General features: G+C 33.2%; 2 protein-coding genes across 4 annotated transcripts; both read left to right on the forward strand.

The window, feature by feature from the left end:
- The first annotated feature begins 407 nt into the window (after window positions 1-407).
- LOC123197796 (spastin-like) lies at window positions 408-19,795 on the forward strand. 2 transcript variants are annotated; one of them, XM_044612200.1, is made up of 16 exons: window positions 408-857; window positions 1,610-1,731; window positions 1,839-1,927; window positions 2,018-2,053; window positions 2,217-2,310; window positions 2,526-2,645; window positions 2,761-2,825; window positions 2,897-3,393; window positions 3,483-3,570; window positions 3,661-3,705; window positions 3,782-4,350; window positions 4,444-4,579; window positions 4,651-4,719; window positions 4,813-4,956; window positions 5,035-5,162; window positions 19,422-19,795. In XM_044612200.1, exons 1-15 carry the CDS (start codon window positions 634-636, stop codon window positions 5,146-5,148), a joined length of 2,412 nt encoding a protein of 803 aa, XP_044468135.1. In that variant the 5' UTR covers window positions 408-633; the 3' UTR covers window positions 5,149-5,162; window positions 19,422-19,795. The 2 variants fall into 2 exon arrangements, with proteins under 2 accessions (XP_044468135.1, XP_044468136.1); XM_044612201.1 differs by having other exon boundaries at window positions 722-857; window positions 1,659-1,731.
- LOC123197795 (calmodulin-interacting protein 111-like) lies at window positions 14,543-19,733 on the forward strand. Of its 2 annotated transcripts, none has more exons than XM_044612198.1 (15): window positions 14,543-14,997; window positions 15,783-15,904; window positions 16,014-16,102; window positions 16,193-16,228; window positions 16,392-16,497; window positions 16,700-16,819; window positions 16,935-16,999; window positions 17,071-17,564; window positions 17,654-17,741; window positions 17,832-17,963; window positions 18,040-18,608; window positions 18,702-18,837; window positions 18,909-18,977; window positions 19,071-19,214; window positions 19,294-19,733. In XM_044612198.1, exons 1-15 carry the CDS (start codon window positions 14,780-14,782, stop codon window positions 19,405-19,407), a joined length of 2,502 nt encoding a protein of 833 aa, XP_044468133.1. In that variant the 5' UTR covers window positions 14,543-14,779; the 3' UTR covers window positions 19,408-19,733. The 2 variants fall into 2 exon arrangements, with proteins under 2 accessions (XP_044468133.1, XP_044468134.1); XM_044612199.1 differs by having other exon boundaries at window positions 14,544-14,997; window positions 16,392-16,485.
- Window positions 19,796-19,877: the final 82 nt, after the last annotated feature.

Consider the following 19,877-nt stretch of genomic DNA (forward strand, 5'->3'; position numbering starts at 1 on the left):
TGAATTCTACCTGCTAAAGACCTATTTATTTTATATGGAAATTTAAGGAATAATTCATAGCATCATTAATTAATCTAAATGATATTTATAGATTATTAAGAGGAAGAAAACAATAATGTCTGTAGCATGATTAGTTGGAATATAAATCATTTCAACAGTAAGTAAACAATTTGACGACTGTGTGTCAGAATTAAAAAAATATATGAAAGAGAAAACCAAACCCACTAGGGATAGGACATCCCAAGTGGGGCTGTGAATTGAACCGACCGTAGACACGATGCGACAGATGGGCACAAATCACCATTAAGTGATAAATATATTTTTATTAATGATTAATTTTATAATTATTATTTCTTTTCCCTGCAAGAAAGGCTGCTTAATGCTATAAATACTTGAAGTTGAGAGAGGGAGAGCCACAAAGCAAGTCACCGCCTGTCAAGAAAGCTGTACTTGAAACGTTGAATTCGATCAAATTATACACACCCTTTAGTCCCCATTCAAGTTTTAATCCATCGCTTCATCCCTTTGCTTCTTTTTCAGTGCTTGGGATCACAACTTGAGAAGATTAAGTTTAAGTTTTTGAAGAAAAAATATATATAGAAAGAGAGAAAAAAAGATTGTTTTGCTGTGAAGATGGAGCAGAAAAGTGTGTTGTTATCTGCTTTGGGTATAGGTGTTGGTGTTGGTGTTGGTGTTGGGTTGGGATTGGCTTCAGGGCAAAGCGTGAGTAAATGGACTGCTTCAGGTTCCTCCATGGAAGGTGTCACAGGTGAGCAGATTGTTCAGGAGTTGATGAGGCTGGTGGTTGATGGCAAGCAGAGCGAGATCACTTTTGAAGAATTCCCTTATTATCTAAGGTAAAGTTCTCTTTTTGAAAAATTATGTTACTAACAAGATTATGTTGTTGGTGGTCTTCTTCTTCTTCATTTTTATTTCTTTTTGTTTTCAAATTTTGTAAGTCTGTTAAGATCTTGTGAGAAATATTGTGAATGATTGTTAACCATGACCTTTTTTGCCTTTTAATTTCATTTTGAAGTAAAATATGTCCCTGTGAAATATTTGATTTGGTCTCTTCTTTTCCTGTTTATCTTTTCTACTTCAATTTGAATTATAGTGTAGAATAAGTTCTGTGTGTATATCTGTTTTTTTTTTCCCTTTTTAAAGCTGGTATTTTGAATATTATGGATCCTGTACTGGAGTATCTATGACTCTGCTTCTATATTTTAATATTGACTTCGTATTCTCTTGTTTTACTGTAAACTGTTCATCAGCACTCTTAGATCATGGACTCCAGGAAAGGCTGTAGAATATGTTGGTTTATTTTTGGCATTCCAGAATTTGTAGTCCTTGATGTGCAACTTGAAAATGTCAAATTTTTTTGTTAATTTATTATCTGTTTTTAGTCATAAGTTTCTGGAAAATTTCCAACTTAAAGTGAGTTTTCTTCTGGATAAAACTGTTGGAGATGATGAAAACATGGCCATGTTGTTAAGCTAAGAGACTTGACTGTGAAATATCTCTATTAATCTAATTTACAAGATGCTGGATTTTGGGATCTCATAGTGATATCTAATAGAGATGTGTTGGTTTCTGATTATCAAAATGACAGTGAGAGAACTCGCATGTTATTGACAAGTGTTGCATTTGTTCACTTAAAGGACTCTGATATTTCCAAGCACACCCGGAATCTTTCACCGGCGAGTAGGACTATTTTGCTTTCAGGACCAGCTGGTAAGATTCAAGGATAAGTAGTTCATCTTTATCTGTTAATGAAATCATCTATGTTTAGAGGGTTTTTTTTTTTTTTTCTTATTTGGTTACACTTGATTTTTCTGAAGAACTTTATCAGCAAACGCTTGCCAAGGCCTTAGCCCATTTCTCTGAAGCAAAGCTGCTGTTGTTAGATATTCCTGATTTTTCCTTAAAGGTGACTATTTACTGCTTTTATGTTCAATCTTTTCTACCTTTGAATTCATTTAGTGTCATACTAATAGTTGGCATGGTCACCTTCCTGCAGATGCAACACAAATATGGTTATGGCAAAAAGGAAAAAGTAAGCTGTCCCTGACTTATGCAGATGAAACTAACTTGTTTTAATGGTTTCTGAATATGAAATGTGTTTATTGTTTCATTATATAGCATACTTCTATTTGAGAGAAAACTCAACTGACTAGCATGAATTGGTTTTTCTTGATTTGGTTGTGTTTTTTTGGTAGACTTACAAAAGGTCCATTTCAGAGATAATGATAGAGCGAATGTCCAGTTTTCTTGGATGCTTTTCACCACTTTCTTCTAAGGAAGAAGCAAAGGGTATGAAACAAGGTTTACATCCATTTGTTTGCCATTTTAACATTCTGTTCTTGATACAGCAGTGGTACATGCTCTCCATAAGTATATTTTCTTCTGTTCCACATGCTTATGCTAAATCATCAAGTATAAACTAATTTGTTTCTGTTTTGCTATATTTCCATTTGGTACATTCTGTTTATCTCTGTTTTAGCTCTGATCATAAGTTTGTTACACAGCAACATCGCATGGGCAAAGCAGTGGCGTGGAGGGTTCAAGTAATCCTCCACTTCCCAGAAATGCCTCTGCTGCATCCGACAAGAGTAGTGTCTCTTCTCTTTCGGCCGCAACAAATGCCGGTATCACTTTTTTTCTGATGCTATTCTGTCAACTGAAAATACATAGTTGATCCGTTACATTTTGAATATCTATATTGTGCTTATTTCTCTTCTGGGATTGTTATACTCTTTTCAGCTTCCCACAAACGCTCAAGCAGCTGGTGTTTTGATGAGAAAGTCTTTCTGCAATCCTTGTACAAGGTATTTTAAATACTGAAATTGCTTGTATGGAAACAGAAACAATATACATTAAAATTTGTATACTTTTGCAGGTATTGATTTCAATGTCAAAAACCGGTCCAGTCGTTTTATACCTCAGGGATGTTGACAAGCTTCTCCTTCAGTCACAAAGATTATACAATTTGTTTGAAAATTTTTTCAAGAAAATTTCGGGTTCAGTGGTGATACTTGGTTCAAGGATGCTGGAACAAGGAGATGATTGCAGAGAAGTGGATGACAGACTCAGTATGTTGTTCCCATACAACATTGAAATCAAAGCCCCTGAAGAAGAAAACCATCTAGTTAACTGGAAGGCCCAACTGGAAGAGGAAATGAGGACCCTCAAGTATCAAGATAACAAGAACCACATTGCTGAAGTTCTTGCAGCTAATGATCTTGATTGTGATGATTTGGGCTCAATCTGCCAAGCAGACACAGTTGTTCTCAGTAATTACATAGAAGAAATTGTGGTATCAGCAATATCTTATCATTTGATGAATGATAAGCATCCAGAGTACAGAAATGGAAAGCTTGTTATATCATCCCAGAGGTAGATGCAAATTCTGGTTCTTTAATCAGCTTTTTGTTCTATTTTCTTGTTGTCAAATCAATGTGATGACTGTTCTGGCTCTGGAACAGCTTGTCCCATGGATTGAACATCTTTCAGGAAGGCAAAAGCTCTGGGAAAGATACCCTCAAACTGGAGACAAATGCTGACAGTTCCAAGGTTTGTTCTATTCTCAAATGCTACTTTTCAACAGTTTGAGCTTAGTGGAACAAGAGTGCAATGATTTATAACTTCTTTGTCCAATGGCAGGAAACTGATGGGGGAGAGCCTGTAACTGCGAAGACAGAATCAAAGGTTGTGATTCAAATTCCTTAAACGCTTATTTTAGTTCTTTCAGTTGTCTCACTATAGAACTTCATCATGCCCACAGGAAGTTTCTCCTGACAATGAGTTTGAGATATGTATAAGGCGAGAGGTGATCCCTGCAAATGAGATTGGAGTGACTTTTGCTGATATCGGAGCCAATGATGAGGTTAAAGAATCGTTAGAGGAGCTTGTTATGTTCCCTCTGCAGAGACCAGACTTGTTCAAAGGAGGCCTTCTTAAGCCCTGCAGAGGTATATTACTTTTTGGGCCGCCAGGCACTGGGAAAACCATGCTAGCAAAGGCAATTGCAAATAAAGCTGGGACAAGTTTCATCAATGTGTCAATGTCAACCATCACTTCGAAATGGTTTGGGGAAGATGAAAAGAATGTTAGAGCATTGTTCACTCTTGCAGCAAAAGTTTCCCCAACTATCATTTTTGTCGATGAGGTTGATAGCATGCTTGGGCAGAGGACTACAGTTGGAGAGCATGAGTCTATGCGTATGATAAAGAATGAATTCATGATTCACTGGGACGGGTTGCTGACAAAGGATAATGGGAGAGTCCTTGTTCTTGCTGCAACCAACAGACCTTTTGACCTTGATGAAGCCATTATCAGACGGTTTGAGCGCAAGTAAAAATTCATATGTTTTTGTTTGTAAGCATTGCTGAAATTTTAAAATGTCAGCTTTGTGTTTACTAACCAGTGCTGTTATGAATTGAGCAGAATCATGGTTGGTCTGCCGTCTGTCAAAAACAGGGAAATGATCTTGAGAACTCTTCTGTCAAAGGAAAAGGCAGAAGATCTCGACTTCAAGGAGCTTGCAGCTATAACAGAAGGATATACTGGAAGTGATCTCAAGGTTTGTTATTTTTATTTGTAACATTTCATTTTAATCAGCTGAGGACTTGACAATTGATTTGTTGGCAACAGAACTTATGTGTGACAGCAGCATACCGACCGGTTAGAGAATTGATACAGAAGGAGAGGATGAAGGATATGGTAACTACATAAACTCTTCATCCATATGAATGGCATTTCTATTCTTATGCCCTTCCTAATATCTGAATTTCTGCTCTTAATAACCTCGTACAGGAAAGGAAGAAAAGAGAGGCAGCAGGAAAGAGCTCTGAAGGTGCCTCAGACACAAAAGAAGAAGGCAAAGAAGAAAGCAAAGAGGAGACAGTAATTGAATTGAGACCTTTGAACATGGAAGATCTAAGGCAAGCAAAGAACCAGGTAACTTAACCTCAATTCCCTTGGCTCCCAAATGCCATCGACTTCTCTCATACTTAAACTGATACAAACACAACGCAGGTTGCTGCAAGTTTTGCATCCGAAGGAGCAGTAATGAGCGAGCTGAGGCAGTGGAACGAGCTATACGGTGAAGGAGGTTCGAGGAAGAAGCAGCAGCTAACTTACTTCCTTTAGATGGTAGAAAGGAAGCAACTTCTCAAGTCTCCAAGCATATGGAAAACCTTGTTGGCAAATAGAATGAAATAGTTTAACGAACCTACAAAATGTATTAGAGTACAACAAATACATACAAAAGATTGGGATATAAATAATTCGGGATTGATTAACGATATACTATAATAAATTTTATTTGATTTATTTGATATAATAATTATATGTTCAATTACTAGATTAAAAACTTACCTGTCTAATGAACCCGAGACTAGGTTTCTTAGTCTCTGAAAAATAAAAAATAAACCTATAAAATAGACATAAAATGCTGGAATATGGTGTCACTATTTTCAAAGATGAGCTGCTGCCAATAACCAATTAGGCCAAAAGCATACGAGCCAGGCAATGGTATTTGTTAACTTCTTGATTGGCTTTTTGAACTTAACGTGCATGGAGAAATGTGACAATTGAGAAAGCAAAATGGGAATGAATCATGAACCTGTCTTATTCTGTTGAAAGTCAGCTCAAATTTAACACTTTGCACAAGTAAGCCACTAAATTTCGTAAAATCTGGTAATCAATTTCCATGGCTGTGTACACCATACAATGAATCAGTTAATATTCCCATTTGTCAATAGTATACTATATCGTATCTGTATGTTTTTTAAATCTAGCATCCTGGTGTAAGTAAATATTATATATCTATAGACAATTTAAAAGTTTTGTTTGATTAACTATTAAAATATTAAATATTTACGAATAATTTGAGAGTTTAACTCAATTTACTATTAAGATATTATCCACTTATAAACAGTAATTAATGTTATTTTAACATTCAAAATGATATGAGATATGTATATATTTTACGTAAAACTTTTTTTATAAACTTAATATCTTTGTTAAAGTTTGTTATACAATCGTTCAACAAAACACACTCAATGTAACACCCTCATATGAATTGAACGTTCTTATTGTGGTTTGTCACAACATTGCTCAATATAACACACAAAATTTATCATATCTAATATCTTGGTCCAAATTAAATACAAAATTTATAATGATTTTATTTTTAAACTTTTGTAATATAAAACATATTTTAACAGTTTAAAAACTCGTATCTTATTTTATTTAATATTATCCTAACATCATAAACAATATATGGTGCACATAAATATCTATTATCTCTGTAATACTTTATGATTTGCCTTTAGGTGTTACCAAAAATAAGGCAAGTTAAGATCTTAGTGGATTGCATATGCTTAAGTCGACTGGCCTAATGGATTAAAATATAAGGTCCAAAGAACAAACATGTGCATAACACTAGCAACGTTGAAAATGCTATCTTTTATTCTAGTTTATTAGGATGAAAGTGAAATGGGGATTTCGTCTTGGTTCGCTGTGGAAAAAGGAGCGATTGAAGGGAGGTCATTTCGACTTTATTTTAAGGCAGAAAACTTTATAACGTGCGATGGCTGTCTTGTCATATTATACTTTCTTAACTTTTGACCTACTTAATAAGCCTGAAACTCTTTGCACTCTGCAATGGCGATGCGTCATCTGGCACTGCCACCACCCTACACCACTAACAACACAAAACGACAGTCGGCAACTCCTGGTTGGCCAACCTGGCTTAGCTTTTGCCCAGTCATGGTCAGAGATTTGGTTTTTATTATGGTCTGCAGTTGTTTATTCCAAACAAAACCAGATGACCTGTGCTCTTTGTTTTTTTTTTTTTTTTTGGGGAGAACCACTTGAATTGGATTATCTCATTAAAGTCTAACTAATTATAAATTCTGAATTTAGTGATTAATCTTATAATAATTATATTGAGTAAAATAAAGGTTTCATCTTAATATAATATCAACAAATTTTAAACTTAAAGTCTCTCTTGACAATTCTATATTTTTTATAATTCGAATTACTCCTTCAGAAACGATTTGTGTTCTTGTTCCTTCCCTCTGAATCTTGAACCATAATTTTTGGTAAAAGAGCAAAGGGATAGATCTGGATTTGTAGGCCAGGATAGGGTTTGACACCTATAATATAATAGAAATAAAAATGTTTCATTGTCTCTTCTTGTTTAATCCTGTATATTTTTATGTATATGAAAGCTGTACATTACAAGTGCCCAATGGCGCTCTCTCTCTCTCTCTCTCTCTCTCTCTGTGTTAACTTGCAAGTAGAGTTGGGTAGCTTCCATATCCATGGCAATATCTGGTCACTGGTCTGTGTAACTTTGAGGCTCACAATTCTCATCACCATACATAGATTTGGTATATATCATAAAACCTGTCGGTATCAGCCAAGCATGGTAATAGTCTTGCTATAATTGGACTTACATGTACATATGCACCAACTTTTTATGGGCCAATTAAAGATACAATCTAGCAAAAACGAGTATTATTAATATCAAACTCGATTCAATTGAGTTTTAAGATATTGAAAGCTCGAGCTTGAGTTCAAGACAAGAACAACTCGCTCAAGTTTGACTTTAAAAATTATAATTAAATCTTATAGTTTATATATTTATCAATTACTCTTTATATTCAAAAATTACATATAAAATTTTGAAGTGTAAATATAAGATTTCAAAATTTTAGGATTTATTGATATTATATTCTAATAAAGAAACAACAAACTCTATTTGATAATAGTCAAGCTAAATCTGATTTCAAATGAATTGAAACACGAACAACCCTGAATTGAACCTTAATATATAGTGTGTTGGGGCAATCTTTTTTGGTACTATTAAAAGTAAATCCCAACATTGATATTTTAATTAATTAATTATTATTAATTATTTGGTACAAGAGGCTTTACAGGATTTTCCATGCTTTATGAGATTGTGTCGTGATATATCTATGAATCCCTTTTATTTATTTATTTGTTTGTTCTTATCCAATATTATTTCTATTGAAGATCGAGAGTTCGTAAGGGCCACAATGAACGGTGAGGAATTTTGGTTCATTATTGGTGCACACATAATTTAGCTATTCTAGAATTTGTTGTTTTGCTTGTGGGATGATCTAAATCTTATCCACCTCTTTGAAGATTTAAACACTCAGCAATTGGAAGATTACATATAAATTGATTAGTTAAAGTCTTATCGGTTTATTGATGATTTTTTTTTTCAATCAGAGATCTGTCTGTATTGATTGAATGGATAAACTTGAGATAAAATGATCAAACTTATAATATGCTTATAAATGAACTAACTAACAAAGAGGATGCAATATCAAGTATCAATGTTTATGCCTTTGAGAGCTTTTGAAATTATATATCTCTTTTCTTTATCAACAAAATTATACATACTCACTTTGAATATACAAAAAGAAACACATTTAATGTTTATCATTAAGTAATTGAACGATATTAAATTAAGAATAAAATAATATTTAATCACATAACGATACACATAAATATGTATTTATTTATATATTTAATATGAGTGTGTATAACATTGCTCCTTTATCGTTCTAACTCTACCCTTTTGACACTATTTGATCATCAATTAAGGTATTTGACAAAATACTTATTAGATCCCAAAGTTTAGAGAGATCTGATCAAATATTCCAAGATTAAAGATTGCTTTTAAGTCATGATTATGTTTTGAAAGATAAATCAGGCAAAACGAAATTAAAAATCAAAATCAATCACATAAAACAATACAAAATCACATGTTTCAACTAATAATGTTTATCTCTACAATTATATTAAATATTTTAAAATAATTTTAGGGTTACAAAATATAAACGATACACCTACATATTTATATTATGATTTTAGTATAGTAGACTTACAAAGAAATCTCTCGTAAAATTTTTGTTAGCTGCAACCCCTCCACCCCGCAAAAGGCCTTGCTCCCCTTTCACTGACCAAGCAGCGAGACCCTACAAGGGAGGTTTGTTTGCCTAATGACCTTGAAGTTTCAACCCACGATATTAAATAAAAGAAATTTAAAAAAAAAAAAAAAGGACTGTGAAGAGTGTGTGCAAGTGATATGCGATTTGGAGTGGTAAATTATCGTTTAATCCTTTGGTTTTTTTTTAATCCTGTGTCATAAGAAAGAATTTGTTTTTTATGTCTACACAAATCAAAGGAAGAAAATATCAAAATTTTCTTGGGTCTTTGATTAACTACCGGGTATTATTAAGATCATCAAATATTTTATTTTAAGAATTATTTGAAAGGTTCTCTTATATTGATCTATAATTACATAAAATCGGAGGTTTTGCTTAGGAAAATAGTTTAAATATTTTTTATTGTTGATTTCAAGTTCATAATTAATTTAAAAGTGATTATACCTAGTTTTTTTTTTTATAGTGAATTTAATTCAAAATTTGACCTACGTTTTTTTTTTTTTAAGTTGGTGGGTTTTTTTAAAGAACAGTAAAATTATCTATACACACTAATATATAATTTAATAGAAAAGATGATATGTCATCATATAATTTAATAATTTTAAATTAAAGATAAACAGAAACTTCATCACATGATGATACATTATCTGTATACTTAAATTATATAAAAAAAAATATGTATACATAACATTGCTCTTTAATGAAGCATGCATGCAATTCAATTACACCATGTAAACAGTTTATTAATTGCTTCAACTGCACGTTCTAAGTTGCAACACTCTACAGAAACTGATATAAGCCTGAAATAAAAGCTAATGAAAAACAGCTGCATTCCAATTAAGTTTCCTTGGACGTGAAACACAATTATCAAAGTCCTATAGCACAGGACTTGAAGTACTGCAGAGAAGGAATTTAATGGAGGAATATGCTAATCATGCTTGTGAACATGGCTGTGAATTAACAAGAACAGGAAGCTAGCAATTGAATCCAAGAGATTAAAGAACGTAAATAAACTATTGCACTGTCGATATTGACAAGGACCACAGTTGAATGTGCTTGGGCCATCAGCTTTTCTCATGCAGATTGTTTTTTTCTCTTGGGAATAAAGCTTTTTGATGGAGAGTGTGTATAAAAGTAGAGAAAAAAGTAAAGTGGCAATGGCGTGTAACCCACAAATTAAGATGTTGCAGAGAGGAAAAAGATTATAAGCCAAAGCAAAGCATGTGATGCTGAGGTGGAAAAAGCCTTGGAAAAACATGGGCGCTCCAATGGAATCTCACCAACCCTTTTATTTCTTTTCCCTTTCTTTTCATCTATATTTGTCTTTGAAAGATTCTCTCTGGCTATTGCCCCTTTCATTACTTGCATGATAAGAGCTCTCACAGTTCACATTCATTATTCATATTTGTAACATACGGAAGGTTCAAGGATTCTCACTGGAAGTGTGGAAAGTGAAAAGAAAATGGGAGAAAATGAAATTAAAGAGGTGTATATATATATATATATATATATATATATATATATAGAATTCAGTGAAAGAAAAAGATTGATGTGATGTATTTTGGCCATCACCTTAGACCAAACTTCTTTATTTTTTCCTTCTTCCTTACTGCCTAAGGACTTGTCGATTCCCTTCCCAGCAAGAAACCTTTTGTCTAGGATTCCATTCACCATGCATGCATACTTTTAGAGCATATGTTCTTAGAATTCCAACTTTGAATTTTTGCCAATGAAAAATTAATTCTTACCCAAAGAGGTTTTCCTTTCACACTTTACATAATAACACCTGGCACATTTCTCCACCCCAACAACTTTTCCCACACACCAGGTTATCCGTTCTCAACACTTCTTACAACTAAATATCCGAAAGAACATCACACTACTACCTAACCTTAACATCAACCAATTATCTGATACACCGTTAGATACTATTAGGGTGCGTTTGGTTGGGAAAATTTATTATTATCTTGGTAATCTATCTTTTATTCCCTTGTTTGGTTTGTCAGTAATAAAAGATTACAGTAATCTTCTATTACCAATGCTGACGTGACAGGTAATATAGGTGGTAATCTGATTACCACATTCACCTTAGGTATTTAAAGATTACTGGGGTAATCTTGAGTTTATTATAGAAAAATTATTATTTATTAATTTTTTGAGATAAAAATAAATTTATTTTTAATTAATATGACAAATAATATAAAAAATATTTAAAAATAATTATATTCAAAGACATTTAAGTAAAATAATTTACTAGTAATCTTTTATTACCTTTAACCAAACACAATAATTATTTATACCTATCAAATTTTATCAAACATAGTAATCATTTATACCCAGTAATCTTATAAGTAATCTATCTTTAAGGTAATATTTCTATTTTAGTAATCAAACATTACCCAAACCAAACGCCCCCTTAGGGCTTTCTCATTCCAAGAGTTAGCTTAAGAGGTGCGGTTTTCGCTGCCACTTTATATACTAATACCTAGCCTATTTAGAAACCAATGCGAGACAACCTAAGACTTACTTATAAGAGTTTAACAAAAATAATAAAATTATATACACCTATTTTTGAATACCTAATTAGATACTTAGATAATATATTATTATGTAATTTAATGATTTTGAAGTTAAAATAACATAATATCTAATCATACGATAAAACATAATTTGAATATTTAACTGAATACTCAAAATTGATTGCACATATCATTACTCTTACCAAAATTAGCTCAAAAACATAAATATAATCTGGTTTAGATGATGAAAACACACATGGTTAATTTGTATTTGTTGATTTTATTTATTTCTCCACGTTGAGAATATTCTTTTTGCGAGAAGCATGCCTGTCTTTAGTTGCATTAACCATTTTATATGCTCCAATTTTCTCAATTCCAATCTAAAAAAGGGACAGTTATTTTATGTATTTCATGCAAAGATTCATAATATATTATAGTTCGCATGCTCTTGATATTATCTTAATCTTATCTAACACTGTCAATGTAGCACATGAGAAGTGTCAGATTCCCATATACAATAATACGTAAAATAAATATTTTCAATGTTAATAATATTTACTAGTGACCAAGGGCTAGTTAAGGGCAACGCACGTAAAATCCCCAAGTGAAAGAAGATAGATACACATTATATTAAAATTAGACCTTTAATTTATCTGGTACAGTGTTATAGAGTCAGTCAACTAATTTAATGTTTTATCTGTTCAATGTGATTGATTTAGCCACTAAACTTGGATTGTACTTGTTTGGTATGGGTAGTTTAGCTTGAAAGAATAGTCTGATTTGAATGAGATTCCCGTAAAAAAAAAAATAATATCTTATTATATGATTGAGTATTATTTTATTCTTAGTTCAAAATCGCATAATCATATGATGACAAATATCAAATATATATTGATTTATATACTTAAAATAGATCTAAAAAAAATATATTTACCATTTGCAACGCTTTTCAATGGGCTAGATCCTTCAAAAATAGTTGAATAAGTGTTAAATTATAATTGAAATGTCGGTGAAATTGTTGTGAAATTGTCTAAATTTAAACGGAATATCATAAAGATCGTGAGTCAATTTCACCTCAAGCAAATAAAAAAAACTTCTGCCTTGGGAAGTGATATATGAAAATTCAAGGCTTTCTGTAGTTTCAAATTGATCTTTGTCTTCTTCATTTTCCTGGTCCCTTTTCACATCAAACCTTTTTTTCTTTTGACTTTTTTACCCATTACTCATACAAACTTGCCCACCAAACACTTTGGCCATTCGTAACATACTTCAGAAAAAAAATTAGGGTATGAATTAAAATAGCAACTTTTCGAAATATTATAAAAAATAATTTGGTAACTCTAAAGTTATATCTTTGTATTTAATGAAAAATTACTTTTGTATATAATCTAACTTTTAATTCATTTCGACGTATTTCGAAACCCTTATACCCTACCTACACGTACTGAATATTATTATAAGTATCATTCACTTTATTGTAGATCTTAATTATATCCTACACATACTGAATGATAATATATATACATCCACATTCGTTAAAAAAAGAAAAAGTAAATACGAAAAAATAAGTTATATATCTAATTATTTATTAAAAAATTATTTTATATATAATTACTCGATTTGAAAATCATTCAAACCATAACTCAGACTAAAAATTGATTTTTAAAAATATATCAATCCAATTCAAACTAATTTACAAATCAAACATAATTTTTAAATGATTCAGTCTAATTTTATAATTTGAATCGAATTATATAAACTCCTAGTTTAAATAGTTAGCTATAAAGTTATAACTTTAATATTAGAGATTATTTTTGTATAACTTCATAAAAATTGACTATTTTAATTAATTATCCAATAAATTACATAGTTGCACTATAAAGCTTAGCATAAAAACTTAGGCGTTAAGCATCGAGTGTTACCATCCACTGAAGGTGCAGAACTTTTGCAGAGCCGCCTTCAATTATTGTTGCAGTGGAATTCCACCTGATTGAAAATGCCTAAAAAATCCAAAAATTTCTATGAAGTAAGAATTTTCCATCCAAAAAAAAAAAAATTCATCGATAAGGACGTGGGAATTTAACTATTTTTTTAATAATATATTAAAATTAAATTTTTTATTTATATAATAATATAAAAAAAAACACAACTTGCCATGAATCTTTTCCGAGTTCTCCATGTTCTGCTCTCTGTAAAGCAATCTTTAATCAAGAAAAGACGAAATTAAATTAATTAATAATAACAATAATAATCAGGTTGGTAGAGGAAATTCGAAAGGAACAAAATAAATTATTTGTAGTTTGTCACCATCTATGTCTAAATTTCAAATAAGTCTCTTTCAGAAATAACGTATTTTTCAAATTTATATGTAAGACTGTAGACCTATTGAGCCACTTGCGAGTTATGTATGGCTAAGGTTGTCGATTGGGGTTGCGGTACCTGAGATCCGATTATTCAATTCGAAAAAATTAGTTAAGTTAGATCTTAGATATTATGAGATAAAAAATTTGTTTATTAAGTTATTTGGCTCGGGTTTGAATGAAAATTTGTTTATTAATTTTAACTAAATATAATTAAACTAAATTCGAGATTTGAAACTATCTGCTAAAGACCTATTTATTTTTTATGGCAATTTAAGGAATAATTCATACCATAATTAATTAATATAAATGATATTTATAGATTATTAAGAGGAAGAAAACAATAATGTCTGTATCATGATAGTTGGAGTATAAATCATTTCAACAGTAAGTGAATAATTTGACGACTGTATGTCAGAATTAAAAAAATATATGAAAGAGACAACCAAACCCACCAGGGAGAGGACATCCCAAGTGGGGCTGTGAATTGTTCATCATATAATATAATAATATACTAATTTTAATTAACTAAAACACGATTTTGAACCGACCGTAGACACAATGCGACAGATGGGCACAAATGTCCATTAAGTGATAAATATATTTTTATTAAATGACTAATTTTATAATTATTATTTCTTTTCCCTGCAAGAAAGACTGCTTGATGCTATAAATATTTGAAGTAGGAGAGGGAGAGCCACAAAGCAAGTCACCGCCTGTCAAGAAAGCTGTACTCAAACGTTGAATTCGGTCAAATTATATACACCCTTTTGTCCCCATTCAAGTTTTAATCCATCGCTTCATCCCTTTGCTTCTTTTTCAGTGCTTGGGATCACAACTTGAGAAGATTAAGTTTAAGTTTATGAAGAAAATATATATATAGAAAGAGAGAAAAAAAGATTGTTTTGCTGTGAAGATGGAGCCGAAAAGTATGTTGTTATCTGCTTTGAGTATAGGGGTTGGTGTTGGTGTTGGGTTGGGATTGGCTTCAGGGCAAAGCGTGAGTAAATGGAGTGCTTCAGGTTCCTCCATGGATGGTGTCACAGGTGAGCAGATTGTTCAGGAGTTGATGAGGCTGGTGGTTGATGGCAAGCAGAGCAAGATCACTTTTGAAGAGTTCCCTTATTATCTAAGGTAAAGTTCTCTTTTTGAATAATTATGTTACTTAACAAGATTATGTTGTTGGTGGTCTTCGTCTTCGTCTTCTTCTTCTTCTTCTTCTTCTTTCATTTTTATTTCTTTTTGTTTTCAAATTTTGTAAGTCTGTTAAGATCTTGTGAGAAATATTGTGAATGATTGTTAACCATGACCTTTTTTGCCTTTTAATTTCATTTTGAAGTGAAATATATCCCTGTGAAATATTTGATTTGGTTTCTTCTTTTCCTGTTTATGTTTTCTACTTCAATTTGAATTATAGTGTAGAATAAGTTCTGTGTGTATATCAGTTTTTTTTTTTTTTTTTCCCTTTTTAAAGCTGGTATTTTGAATATTATGGATCCTGTACTGGAGTATCTATGACTCTGCTTCTATATTTTAATATTGACTTCGTATTCTCTTGTTTTACTGTAAACTGTTCATCAGCACTCTTAGATCATGGACTCCAGGAAAGGCTGTAGAATATGTTGGTTTATTTTTAGCATTCCAGAATTTGCAGTCCTTGATGTGCAACTTGGAAATGTCAAATTTTTTTGTTAATTTATTATCTGTTTTTAGTCATAAATTTCTGGAAAATTTCCAACTTAAAGTGAGTTTTCTTCTGAATAAAACTGTTGGAGATGATGAAAACATGGCCATGTTGTTAAGCTAAGAGACTTGACTGTGAAATATCTCCATTAATCTAATTTACAAGATGCTGGATTTTGGGATCTCATAGTGATATCTAATAGAGATGTCTTGGTTTCTGATTATCAAAATGACAGTGAGAGAACTCGGATGTTATTGACAAGTGCTGCATTTGTTCACTTAAAGGACTCTGACATTTCCAAGCACACCCGGAATCTTTCACCAGCGAGTAGGACTATTTTGCTCTCAGGACCAGCTGGTAAGATTCAAGGATAAGTAGTTCATCTTTATCTGTTAATGAAATCATCTATGTTTAGAGGGTCTTTTTTTTTTTTTTTCTTATTTGGTTACACTTGATTTTTCTGAAGAACTTTATCAGCAAACGCTTGCCAAGGCCTTAGCCCATTTCTTTGAAGCAAAGCTGCTGTTGTTAGATATTCCTGATTTTTCCTTAAAGGTGACTATTTACTGCTTTTATGTTCAATCTTTTCTACCTTTGAATTCATTTAGTGTCATACTAATAGTTGGCATGGTCACCTTCCTGCAGATGCAACACAAATATGGTTATGGCAAAAAGGAAAAAGTAAGCTGTCCCTGACTTATGCAGATGAAACTAACTTGTTTTAATGGTTTCTGAATATGAATTGTGTTTATTGTTTCATTATATAGCATACTTCTATTTGAGAGAAAACTCAACTGACTAGCATGAATTGGTTTTTCTTGATTTGGTTGTGCTTTTTTGGTAGACTTTCAAGAGGTCCATTTCAGAGATAACAATAGAGCGAATGTCCAGTTTTCTTGGATCCTTTTCACCACTTTCTTCTAAGGAAGAAGCAAAGGGTATGAAACAAGGTTTACATCCATTTGTTTGCCATTTTAACATTCTGTTCTTGATACAGCAGTGGTACATGCTCTCCATAAGTATATTTTCGTCCGTTCCACATGCTTATGCTAAATCATCAAGTGTAAACTAATTTGTTTCTGTTTGCTATATTTCCATTTGGTACATTCTGTTTATCTCTATTGTAGCTCTGATCATAAGTTTGTTATACAGCAACATTGCAAGGGCAAAGCAGTGGCGTGGAGGGTTCAAGTAATCCTCCACTTCCCAGAAATGCCTCTGTTGCATCCGACATGAGTAGTGTCTCTTCTCTTTCGGCCCCAACAAATGCTGGTATCACTTTTTCTCTGATGCTATTCTGTCAACTGAAAATGCATAGTTGATCAATTACATTTTGAATATCTATGTTGTGCTTATTTCTCTTCTGGGATTGTTATACTCTTTTCAGCTTCCCACAAACGCTCAAGCAGCTGGTGTTTTGATGAGAAAGTCTTTCTGCAATCATTGTACAAGGTATTTTAAATACTGAAATTGCTTGAATGGAAACAGAAACAATATACATTAAAATTTGTATACTTTTGCAGGTATTGGTTTCAATGTCAGAAACCGGTCCAGTCGTTTTATACCTCAGGGATGTTGACAAGCTTCTCCTTCAGTCACAAAGATTATACAATTTGTTTGAAAATTTTTTCAAGAAAATTTCGGGTTCAGTGGTGATACTTGGTTCAAGGATGCTGGAACAAGGAGATTGCAGAGAAGGGGATGACAGACTCAGTATGTTGTTCCCATACAACATTGAAATCAAAGCCCCTGAAGAAGAAAACCATCTAGTTAACTGGAAGGCCCAACTGGAAGAGGAAATGAGGACTCTCAAGTATCAAGATAACAAGAACCACATTGCTGAAGTTCTTGCAGCTAATGATCTTGATTGTGATGATTTGGGCTCAATCTGCCAAGCAGACACAGTTGTTCTCAGTAATTACATAGAAGAAATTGTGGTATCAGCAATATCTTATCATTTGATGAAGAATAAGCATCCAGAGTACAGAAATGGAAAGCTTGTTATATCATCCCAGAGGTAGATGCAAATTCTGGTTCCTTAATCAGCTTTTTGTTCTATTTTCTTGTTGTCACATCAATGTGATGACTGTTCTGGCTCTGGAACAGCTTGTCCCATGGATTGAACATCTTTCAGGAAGGCAAAAGCTCTGGGAAAGATACCCTCAAACTGGAGACAAATGCTGACAGTTCCAAGGTTTGTTCTATTCTCAAATTCTACTTTTCAACAGTTTGAGCTTAGTGGAACAAAAGTGTAATGATTTATAACTTCTTTGTTCAATGGCAGGAAACTGATGGGGGAGAGACTGTAACTGCAAAGACAGAATCAAAGAGTGAAAACCCGGCATCTGAAAGCAAAAATGACATAGAAAAATCAGTTCCTGGGTTAAAGAAGGATGAGAATGCTCCATCAGCAAAGGTTGTGATTCAAATTCCTTAAACGCTTATTTTAGTTCTTTCAGTTGTCTCACTATAGAACTTCATCATGCCCACAGGAAGTTCCTCCTGACAATGAGTTTGAGAAACGTATAAGGCCAGAGGTTATCCCTGCAAATGAGATTGGAGTGACTTTTGCTGATATCGGAGCCTTGGATGAGGTTAAAGAATCGTTACAGGAGCTCGTTATGCTCCCTCTGCGGAGACCAGACTTGTTCAAAGGGGGGCTTCTTAAGCCCTGCAGAGGTATATTACTTTTTGGGCCACCAGGCACTGGGAAAACCATGCTAGCAAAGGCAATTGCAAATGAAGCTGGGGCAAGTTTCATCAATGTGTCAATGTCAACCATCACTTCGAAATGGTTTGGGGAAGATGAAAAGAATGTTAGAGCACTGTTCACTCTTGCAGCAAAAGTTTCCCCAACTATCATTTTTGTCGATGAGGTTGATAGCATGCTTGGGCAGAGGACTAGAGTTGGAGAGCATGAGGCTATGCGTAAGATAAAGAACGAATTCATGACTCACTGGGACGGGTTGTTGACAAAGGCTAATGAGAGAATCCTTGTTCTTGCTGCAACCAACAGACCTTTTGACCTTGATGAAGCCATTATCAGACGGTTTGAGCGCAGGTAAAAATTCATATGTTTTTGTTTGTAAGCATTGCTGAAATTTTAAAATGTCAGCTTTGTGTTTACTAACCCATGCTTTTATAAATTGAGCAGAATCATGGTTGGTCTGCCGTCTGTCGAAAACAGGGAAATGATCTTGAGAACTCTTCTGTCAAAGGAAAAGGCAGAAGATCTCGACTTCAAGGAGCTTGCAGCTATAACAGAAGGATATACTGGAAGTGATCTCAAGGTTTGTTATTTTTATTTGTAACATTTCATTTTAATCAGCTGAGGACTTGACAATTGATTTGTTGGCAACAGAACTTATGTGTGACAGCAGCATACCGACCAGTTAGAGAATTGATACAGAAGGAGAGGATGAAGGATATGGTAACTACATAAACTCTTCATCCATATAAATGGCATTTCTATTCTTATGCCCTTCCTAATATCTGAATTTCTGCTCTTAATAACCTTGTACAGGAAAGGAAGAAAAGAGAGGCAGCAGGCAAGAGCTCTGAAGGTGCCTCGGACACAAAAGAAGGTGGCAAAGAAGAAAGCAAAGAGGAGAGAGTAATTGAATTGAGACCTTTGAACATGGAAGATCTAAGGCAAGCCAAGAACCAGGTAACTTAACCTTCAATTCCCTTGGCTCCCAAATGCCATGGACTTCTTTCATACTTAAACTGATACAAACACAACGCAGGTCGCTGCAAGTTTTGCATCCGAAGGAGCAGTAATGAATGAGCTGAGGCAGTGGAACGAGCTATACGGTGAAGGAGGTTCAAGGAAGAAGCAGCAGCTAACTTACTTCCTTTAGATTGTAGAAAGGAGGCAACTTCTCAAGTCTCCAAGCATATGGAAATGCAACTTCTCCAGGCATTCAATGGCAGTGCCATTTGCCATAAACAGAAATGCTGGCAGGCAAACAATATGTGGGTGCACAGCAGTATTTGAAATTGTCCCTGGAATTACGAAATGATTAGGTATATTGAATGTGAATGTATTGTGGTAATTGGGAATGCATGGAACTTAATACTGGATTGTTCTGATGATGTTCTCATGAATATTTGTAAATTAGTATTGTGCAAACTTGGTCTTCTGGGTGAATGATTGCATATGGAAAATCCTGAGATTTTAGGAACAGTATAATGTTATATGCATAAGCATTATGTAATGATAATAAACTGTCTATGTGCTTGCCATTATTTCTAAACAAAAATCATCTAAATTTCTAGACAATTTTCATCTATCAATAGTCAAAGCTGAGAAAGAGAGATAAAATGAGAG

The sequence above is a fragment of the Mangifera indica genome, chromosome 15 (genome assembly GCF_011075055.1).
Source record: "Mangifera indica cultivar Alphonso chromosome 15, CATAS_Mindica_2.1, whole genome shotgun sequence".
NCBI lineage: Eukaryota > Viridiplantae > Streptophyta > Magnoliopsida > Sapindales > Anacardiaceae > Mangifera > Mangifera indica.

What these genes read in the sequence shown, in the direction of transcription:
- LOC123197796 (XM_044612200.1), top strand. Translation starts at nt 634, where the DNA reads ATGGAGCAGAAAAGTGTGTTGTTATCTGCTTTGGGTATAGGTGTTGGT. An exon ending in GAATTCCCTTATTATCTAAG is followed by an intron (nt 858 to 1,609) that starts GTAAAGTTCTCT and finishes TCAAAATGACAG; the next exon opens with TGAGAGAACTCGCATGTTAT. An exon ending in GTTATGGCAAAAAGGAAAAA is followed by an intron (nt 2,054 to 2,216) that starts GTAAGCTGTCCC and finishes TTTTTTTGGTAG; the next exon opens with ACTTACAAAAGGTCCATTTC.
- LOC123197795 (XM_044612198.1), top strand. Translation starts at nt 14,780, where the DNA reads ATGGAGCCGAAAAGTATGTTGTTATCTGCTTTGAGTATAGGGGTTGGT. An exon ending in GTTATGGCAAAAAGGAAAAA is followed by an intron (nt 16,229 to 16,391) that starts GTAAGCTGTCCC and finishes CTTTTTTGGTAG; the next exon opens with ACTTTCAAGAGGTCCATTTC. An exon ending in AGAATGCTCCATCAGCAAAG is followed by an intron (nt 17,964 to 18,039) that starts GTTGTGATTCAA and finishes TCATGCCCACAG; the next exon opens with GAAGTTCCTCCTGACAATGA.